The sequence below is a fragment of the Prionailurus viverrinus genome, chromosome A2, assembly GCF_022837055.1.
Source record: "Prionailurus viverrinus isolate Anna chromosome A2, UM_Priviv_1.0, whole genome shotgun sequence".
Taxonomy (NCBI): Eukaryota; Metazoa; Chordata; class Mammalia; order Carnivora; family Felidae; genus Prionailurus; species Prionailurus viverrinus.
In genome coordinates, this window is record NC_062562.1 from 46,313,056 (window position 1) to 46,321,880 (window position 8,825).

At 52.1% G+C, this 8,825-nt stretch overlaps 1 protein-coding gene and 1 long non-coding RNA gene across 3 annotated transcripts in view; one reads left to right on the forward strand and one right to left on the reverse strand.

Annotated features, from left to right (window-relative positions):
* The window catches only part of LOC125160883 (uncharacterized), a 113,469-nt gene extending 110,456 nt beyond the window's left edge, over positions 1 to 3,013 (reverse strand). The window contains exon 1 of one of the 2 annotated variants that reach the window (XR_007150397.1): positions 2,887 to 3,013. This is a non-coding gene — a long non-coding RNA (uncharacterized LOC125160883). The remainder of the gene's footprint in view (positions 1 to 2,886) is intronic. The other variant, XR_007150394.1, reaches the window with a different exon arrangement.
* BHLHE40 (basic helix-loop-helix family member e40) lies at positions 775 to 8,253 on the forward strand. Its single transcript, XM_047850330.1, has 6 exons — positions 775 to 853; positions 2,562 to 2,890; positions 3,058 to 3,127; positions 3,383 to 3,490; positions 4,538 to 4,661; positions 5,945 to 8,253. Exons 2-6 carry the CDS (start codon positions 2,811 to 2,813, stop codon positions 6,799 to 6,801), a joined length of 1,239 nt encoding a protein of 412 aa, XP_047706286.1. The 5' UTR covers positions 775 to 853; positions 2,562 to 2,810; the 3' UTR covers positions 6,802 to 8,253.
* The last annotated feature ends 572 nt before the right edge of the window (positions 8,254 to 8,825 follow it).

Sequence of the window (8,825 nt, forward strand, 5' to 3'; positions counted from 1 at the left end):
TTGAGTTCACGACTGGCACGGGGTGCGCGGTGTATATGACAGCTCAGGGACAAGTGTTCCTTCCTCCCCTAGTGCTTCTTTCCTGATGGAACTGTGGTTTTGATGCAGTCATGACAATTCTTCACCCGTATTAAAGTCACAATGAAGCAGGTCGCCCTAGATTGAAAGCGCAAACCCAGGGCAGGCCAGTCCCCCCCTTCTCCTTCTCTGCTGCCCACCTCCTGGCAGGAAGTTGAGTGCCGTCATTCCCTCCCTAAAGATGGCCGACAACAGAAACCACCAAAAGTACATTCTGCGAAGGAAGGATCCCTGAGCCCCCAAAAGAGGTCACAAGCCAGTTAGCAGCTAGAAAAGGAGGCATTTCTCACACTTGCTAATGAGCTCGACGCTTGTGAAACATAAACAGGAAGTGGGAGCTCTCCAGAGCAACCTGGAGGAAATCCACTCCCAGTTTGGTCAAAGTGTGAATCCCAGTTCTCTAGGTTGTCAAGGACACTGCCAATTAAGACTGACACCCCCAAACTGCGCCCCAGGCTAAACTTCACCCAGTCCCGGCGGCGACCCCGTTTTTTTTTCAATCCTTCCCACAGCCAGGCCACTCAGCAGCGGGGTGACTGACCCGAGGCGCGGTGGGAACGGCTTACAGTCATCTCTCAACTCCCCGAACTTGCAGGGCAGGGCAGCACAGAGGTCAGTGAAATCCCCAGCCAGGCCTTATTTTAGTCATGAATTTCCACTGGCTCCCTCCTCTGACTGCATCAGCGCGGCTCACACCGCGGGCTTGGAGTTTCAGCTGTTTTCCCTGCTCCAGGCTGAGTTAGAAGGTCACGGAGACCGGACTTTGCCGGCGGAGGTAGGTGGGGGCCCCCGCCCGCGCACATTGCAGAGGTCTGGGGCCCCTTGCGGGAGGCCTTTCTGCGCCAAGCTGAGGGCAATGGGTTAGCTTCTTCCCCCTCCTCCTCTTCCAAGGCATCTTGGTCCGTATTAAATAAAATTTGAAAACAAAACTAACTTCTCTTTTTTTCTCTGCCACTGGCACCTCTATAATTTTCCCAGGGCCGCCTTCCCCTCATTGCCCAATTTATCCTCTTTCCAGAGGCTCCTGTAAATTCAAGGGTGGACTCTATTGGACTCCCAACAGTATCTCTAGCAACGGGCACAACGCCTGGCACAGAAGAGGGGGCTCAGCAAATGTGTACCCACTGAATGAATGCTAGGATTTCAATGTGATGGACAGATAGTTTGTCCTAGTCTCTCTCTTCCCTCCCGCTCTGGGTGCAGACCGCCAACAGCGCCGCCCAAGCTCCTGGCAGGCGGAGGGATGGCCCACCCTGGCGGGCACACCGCGTCCGGTCCCCGGGGTCTCCGGCCCATGGCCGACGCAGAGGGGCTCGCAGTCGACTGCCCTGAGGCCGAGCCCCGGCCACGTGAAGCGTCACGCCCCGTGCTGCTGCGGGGCAGGCGTTGCCGCCGCAGTTGTGTAACGTTGCAGCCGGAGGGGAGGCGACCCGGGAGCCTCTGCTCTGGGGAGGGCAGGGGAGGGAGGGAACGCAGGGCACGGCGCCCGGTATCTTTCAGTGTTGGACTTGTCGAAGTCGGGTGGAGATGGGCACTGGGACACCCAGGGGGTACGCGCAAGAGGGTGCCCGCCGGCTGCACCCAGGAGCGAAGCTCCGGGGGAGCGAGGGGCCCGTGGCGCACACGCTCGGCGGTCAGGTGCGCGAAGCGTGCTCAGCGGCGGCCTCGGCTGCCCCTGCGCTTGGCTGGCGGCCCGCTTCCCATGGGGTGACATCCGCCCCGCCCCTAGGCCCCTCCCCACGGCGGGCAATTCCTGGACGCCCGGCTGAGGGGTGGGGGCGGGGAAGCCGGGACGGAAAGAAACACCAGCCTCTGGGGAAGGCAGGGGGGCCGGGCGCCTCCCTCCGCTGCGCGCCGGTTCCTCGGAGCCGGCCGGGCGGGGGAGGAGGAAGAGGGTTGGGCTGGAGCGAGCGAGGGGATATTCCTCTCCCGGCTTGAGTCAGACGCGGGCGGATCCGTCCTCCCCCGTTCCCTCCCAGGAGACGGGAACTTACTTCATTTCCCTGGGGCAGGTTCGCCCACGTTACTAACCCCCCCCCCCCCCCCCGGCCCCAGCGGCTCCCCGGCCCCTTCCAGCTTCCGCGCCCCCCACCCGGCTGGGCAGGACCCGGGCCGCGCTGCCACCCCCTCTTCGGGGAAAGGCAGCCGCAGCCGCAGACACCTGGGGGCCGGGGCTGGGGGTGGGGGCTCCCTCGCAGCCGCGGGAGCGTTGTCCAACACGTGAGACTCATGTGATGAAGCCGGGGGAGGGCGGGCAGGTCGCTCCTTCCCTCCCTGGCAGCGGCCAGACGTGCCTGGAGTCACAGGGTAGAACACGTAGCTCCAACCCACCCACTCGCTCCCATTTAACCCAGCCCGCAGCCTCTCCATTACTCCTCAGCTCGCCCCCCCACCCCCCTCCGCCCTAACCGCCCCCCCCCTCCGCGCTCCCTCCCGCCTCCCCGCCCGCCCCACTTCTCATTCACTTGGCTCGCACCGCGCAGACGGCGCAGGGAGCACACACCGCCAGTCTGTGCGCAGAGCCGGAGCCAGAGGCCGCGGGGACACCATGCACGCCCCCAACTGAAGCAGCACCTCAAAGCCGCAGCGCCCCGCAGCCCAGCGGATTTCAGAGCTCAGACTCAGAGGAACCCTTGCGGAGAGACCTCCCGGAAGCCCCTTGCAGGACAGTCCTCACCCCGACGTTCCGCTACTGCAGACAAGAGTGCACAGTGGCCCCGGCTCGCCGCGCCATGGAGCGGATCCCCAGCGCGCAACCGCCCCCTGCCTGCCTGCCCAAAGCTCCAGGACTGGAGCCCGGAGACCTACCTGGGTAAGTTGGCACTCCCTGGCGCCTTCAAGCCTCGGCTCCAACCCTACGTTCTGCGCCGCTCTCAACTCGGAGCAGCTTCGGGCGCATCCGGGGGCTCTTATCCGCCAGGGCTCCTGCAGCCTGTGCGCACGCAAAGTCACGACCCTACCTGGCCCCTCTCCCTGCAGGATGGATTTTGCCCACATGTACCAAGTGTTCAAGTCGAAGAGGGGAATAAAGCGGAGCGAGGACAGCAAGGTAAGAACACCGCACCTCTCGGGACCCCAGCCCCTGGCGCGCGCAGTTTCCAAGAAAAGTTTTCTCACTTTGAGCTTGGTGGGGGTATGCACGGTGTGGGATCGGTGGTTCTATTAAATGCTTGAAGAAGGGACAGAAAGTGGTTCTGGGTGTGACTTCGCTGCCCCAACTCTTATCCCGCTGCCGGGTGAGGGAGGAGAGGGGCTTCACTACCCGCTTGGTCTGGCGCCCACCGCCTCCCCGTGCGCCTCGCAGGAGACCTACAAACTGCCGCACCGGCTCATCGAGAAAAAGAGACGTGACCGGATTAACGAGTGCATCGCCCAGCTGAAGGATCTCCTACCCGAACATCTCAAACTTACAGTAAGTGAGAAGCTGGGCCCTCTCCAAGGCAGCTCTTCTGCCCAGAGGGCGGGCGGGGGTCACTCGCCGCCTGCAGGCCCCTCAGGGAACTGCAGAGCAGATGGCCGGCTCGGAGCTGGCGGGTGGCTCTGTTTGGGGGTACCCTTCCCCAGCCCTGGAATTTTCTGGCGTCCTCAGCAAATGAAGTGAGAACCACTTGGGCTTCTCCAAGTTGGCTCCAATACCAACTAGCCTTCGTTTTCAAGAGTCTAAGCCTTTCCTTTTTGGTGATTTTCAGGGTTTTTTAGTTTTGCTGACTTGGGTAAAACCAAGCAACACACAGATTTTATTTACCCCCTTCTCGCCACCTTTTCCTTTTTAAAAATAAAGAGGACTTGTTTTTGGTGCGTGATTTCTATGTCCTGTCCTTTTTTGTCAGTAGCCAACGGCTTGGCAGCCTTTGGTTGGGGAAAGGGGAAAAAAATGTATTTAAGGAGGAAGTAAAAGGCTGGATGAGCTGCAAGTTATGAAAGGGTGTCAGGAAAGAAGCTAGGGGAAGCCTCTTGGCTGCCAGACACGGTAGAAGTCCCTCCTCAGGTTGACACCACGGCAGAGAAATGTTATCTCCGGATTCCCCTGAGTTAAGGTCAGCAGTGGCTGCTGGAGAAATTTATCTGTCAGAGCTGATGTAGCTGCCTCTTCCAAAATGCCTCCAAAGATAAATGACACTTCTTTTTTATTCTTTAATCAGAAGCGTGTGGATATGTATTGACGTATACACACACACTTTTTAAAAACATCATCTCCAAACTTAAAACTAAATGTAGTCAACCAGGAAAGGCTGTTTCTTTCTTTCTTCCTTCCTTTCTTCCTTTCTTTCCTTCTTTCTTCCTTCCTTTCTTTCTTTCTTTCTTTCTTTCTTTCTTTCTTCCTTTCTTTCTTTCCTTCTTTCTTTCTCTTTCTTTTTTTTTTTCTTTTTCCCTTTAGAGATGTTTCCCATTGCTAATAAGTGTCCCAGAGGTGGGACTTCTCAAAGCTCACTGCTGACTAAGGCTCTTTTTATTCCAGACTTTGGGTCACTTGGAAAAAGCAGTGGTTCTTGAACTTACGTTGAAGCATGTGAAAGCACTAACAAACCTAATTGATCAGCAGCAGCAGAAAATCATTGCCCTGCAGAGCGGTTTACAAGCTGGTGAGTGCCCGAGTCTGGTTACCATCACCTAAGAGTTGTAGCGCAAATAGCCTGTGGGCTCAACATCTGGTATAAGAAACATTCCTACAACAAATTGCTTATGCACGTTCGTCGGGGGAGATGTCATTTTATCTCTCCTAAAAGGTCAGACTTTTCATTTGGAATGTTGCTGTGTGCCACCTGGCATGAATAGGTATTAGTCAAATGATAAAATATTTCTGTGGCATTTTGGTTTAAGGGTTTCTGGGTTCTGGGACATTTTCCCCCTCCTGTTTAAAATGCCAAGGCACCTCTAATTTGTATCGTGGGTGTTTTACAGTCGGTCTTCCTCGTCCTCTTTCACTGGAGAATAAATCATGGGTATGCCCCAGTGTTTTCCTGTTTCTGTACTTCCTTATCACTCCGTGTGTGGTATGATCCTGGCAGGATGACAGCAGGAGTTTTTCCTGCATTTCATGTGGTTCCCTGAATAGCCACTAGGTATCTCGGTGCGTTGCACAATCTAATGAAACCACTGAAGTTTCATCATTAGTTTCTACTGACTTCCAGAGAATCACCGTCACCTTGTAACCTTCTAGTTTCACCCGTCCCAAATAATATTGAACAGACTGGGGAGAAGTTCTTCTACCCACTGCCTCGTTCCTTTCTTCTCCCCCATCTTTCCAAAACTAGTATCATGAGAATCCCCAAAACCTAGCAAGTGCTTTTTTTCTGCCAGTTCCCTCATGGAAAATAGGAAGATGAACTTACCTAATTTCTTGGGGGTTGGGGATAGAATACATGGAAAAGGCTTTGAAATAGCTTTGAAATGTAAAGATCCCAGCATGGCTGTAACTTTTATAATTGAAAATAAGCTTACTTAGGGGACATTGTTCCTTTATTCTTCATCTCATTTTTTGACTGGTCTCTGTGCAGTATGGTAGGGTTGATGTTCTGTAAAATGACTCTTGTTATAAACATAGGAGGATGCGGGAACAAGCTCTAAATTGAAAAAGAGGGAAAATAGTCCATCTCTATAAATTATGTTCTGTTTCTATGATGGGATATTATGTAGCCATCACAACTCATAGTTTACCTCTGGGTGGCAGGATAATGGGTTATTTTTGTTGTATTTATACTTCTCAGTGTAATCCACATTTTTTCTGAGATTACTTTTGGAGTTAGGGACACACATCAGCAGGTGCTGTTAAAAAAAAAGGAAAGCTCTCAGTCTTTGAGGTATGGGATGCGGCTGAACCACAGGGCCTTCTGAAATGTCTTTCTTTGGATCTGTGTTGATCCAGGTGAGCTGTCGGGGAGAAATGTGGAAGCAGGTCAAGAGATGTTCTGCTCAGGTTTCCAGACGTGTGCCCGGGAGGTGCTTCAGTACCTGGCCAAGCATGAGAACACTCGGGACCTGAAGTCTTCACAGCTTGTCACCCACCTTCACCGTGTGGTCTCAGAGCTGCTACAGGGTGGTACCTCCAGGAAGCCGTCGGACCCAGCTCCCAAAGCCATGGACTTCAAGGAGAAACCCAGCTCCCTAGCCAAAGGCTCTGAAGGCCCTGGGAAAAACTGTGTGCCGGTCATCCAGCGGACTTTTGCTCACTCGAGTGGGGAGCAGAGTGGCAGTGACACGGACACAGACAGTGGCTATGGAGGAGAGTCCGAGAAGAGTGACTTACGTGGTGAGCAGCCGTACTTCAAAAGTGATCATGGACGTAGGTTCACCATGGGAGAAAGGATCGGTGTTATTAAGCAAGAATCTGAAGAACCACCAACGAAAAAGAGCAGAATGCAGCTGTCAGATGATGAAGGCCATTTCACTGGCAGTGACCTGATCAGCTCCCCGTTCCTGGGCCCGCACCCACACCAACCTCCCTTCTGTCTGCCCTTCTATCTGATCCCGCCGTCCGCAACCGCCTACTTACCCATGCTGGAGAAGTGCTGGTATCCCACCTCCGTCCCAGTGTTGTACCCAGGCCTCAACGCCTCTGCTGCAGCCCTCACCAGCTTCATGAACCCAGACAAGATCTCAGCCCCCTTGCTCATGCCCCAGAGACTCCCTTCTCCCTTGCCAGCCCATCCAGCCATCGACTCTTCTGCCCTGCTCCAGGCTTTGAAGCAGATCCCCCCTTTAAACTTAGAAACCAAAGACTAAGGGACCCTGCCACTCTGCTCTCTTTCCTCCCTACTTCACCCCCACCCCCCAAAGTGTGACTGCAGCAAGATTGTTCTAGTGTGTATGCTGAGATAATCTGAGGCATGGAGAGAAGATTTGGGGTACATGTGTGTGCACATGCACGCGTGTGCATTGGTGGGTTGGTATAGAACATTAAAGCTCCTTTTGGCATAGGGAAGATATGAAGGATTGCCTGACATCAGGAGATATAGGGGGGATTGTAGCAGACCTCTGGACTTTCCCCCACCCAGAAAATAGCCCCCTCCGATAACATACAAATCAGCTGGATATTCAAAAGCTTCAGACTCTTGGTCTGTGAGTCAGTCTTCATTTTGGGAGCCGGGTCTGTGGCTTTGAGAAAAAGGTACTTTCAAAAGAGGGCTTTCCAGAGCGCAGTTCCCAGCCAGCTCTTTGACCCCACCCTTCTCCCTTTTATTGTTGCCGTGACTCACCAAATGGGGAGAGGGCAGCCACACTGAGCTTTCTGCTAAGCGGTGAGGTAGCAGACACTGGCATAGCACGGTAGTGGTTTGGGGAGATTTCTACAGGTCTGCCCCCCACCCCTGCCTCTGATGAATAAAGAGAATGTAGTTCCCTACTCAGGCTTTCGCAGTGATTAGCTTAATAAGGAACTGAAAAGGGCCCCCTGATAAAGCTGAGCTGCCAGGGAAAGAGGGAGGAGTCCCTGGGGCCTCTGGCACCTGTTTCTAGGTCTCACCTAGAAAACAATCTCGCTGTCTGGAAAACCAAAGCAGGGTCTGAGAGACGCAGGTGCCTAAGTTCCAGTACTCCCAAAATGCATAAAGCCAAGTAACAAACTGCTACCTTCAACAAGCAGAGCTAGATTCGGGTTTCAGTTCTATCCTTAAAACCGCTTTTCACCAAGCTTAGCTTAAAGGCCTAACCAGCTCTCGGCACAGCAAGATCCTTTCTGCAGGCTAATTCCCCTCACCGACGGCATAGGGAGCGTCCTTATTGCTAAAAAGGATTCTGCCTCCTTCAAAGAAGTTTTATTTTTGGTCCAGAGTACTTGTTTTCTGACTTGTCCAGCTAGCCCTGCACCAGCTTTTCAAAATGCACTATGCTTGATCGCCGATCGTGTTTTAACTTTTTCTTTTCCTGTTTTTATTTTGGTATAAAGTCATTGCCTTTATTTGTAAAACTGTTATAAATATATATTATATAAATATATTGAAAGGAAAATGTTTCAGATGTTTATTTGTATAATTACTTGATCTACAAAGTGAGAAAAATGAATGTATCCCTGTTTTTGAAGAGAAGAATAATTTTTTTCTCTAGGGAGAGGTACAGTGTTTATATTTTGGAACCTTCCTGAAGGTGTGAAATTGTAAATATTTTTATCCATGAGTCAATGTTAAGTAGTTGTTTTAAAATACTTAATAAAATAATCCTTTTCCTGTGGAAGAGAAAGATGGTCTTTTGCATCTTTAAAAATAGCTCAGTCGTGTGATATGGCTGTCTCCTGCCCTCCCCTTTTGGCTGTAGGCAACAACTACTTAATCTTGGCATCATTTCATTCAGCTTTTAATGTGCCTCGTATTCAATCAGACAGAATAAACTTGGTCAATTTCGTAGGTAAATATTTAATTTGTTTTTTTTTTAACTAACCCTTGTTAGAGGTTCATAGTCACCCTGTGCCTCCTTTCAGAGTTAAGCAAAAAAAAAGTACATTGTCCCCCACCCCAGCCTGTTTTTGACACGGTCCTTAAGAACTTGACAGAAAATCAAAATGTGGGATGGTTGGGCCTTAGGGTCTGGGGAGCTTGCTGGAGGGGGAGGCACATGGAGAAAAGATTTAATGGATTATTATGCAATAATAATTGGTGCTGGGGATAGTACCTCTGCCAAGCCAGTCTAACTTTTTTGAGTCTAGCAATGTCTAATGGATTTGCCATATCCTGCCTTATTGCTGCTGAAGGCAACATTCCATAATTATGTTCTACATCCTTCCTGGACTTCCTCTCATTGGGTGTGTTTGTGCG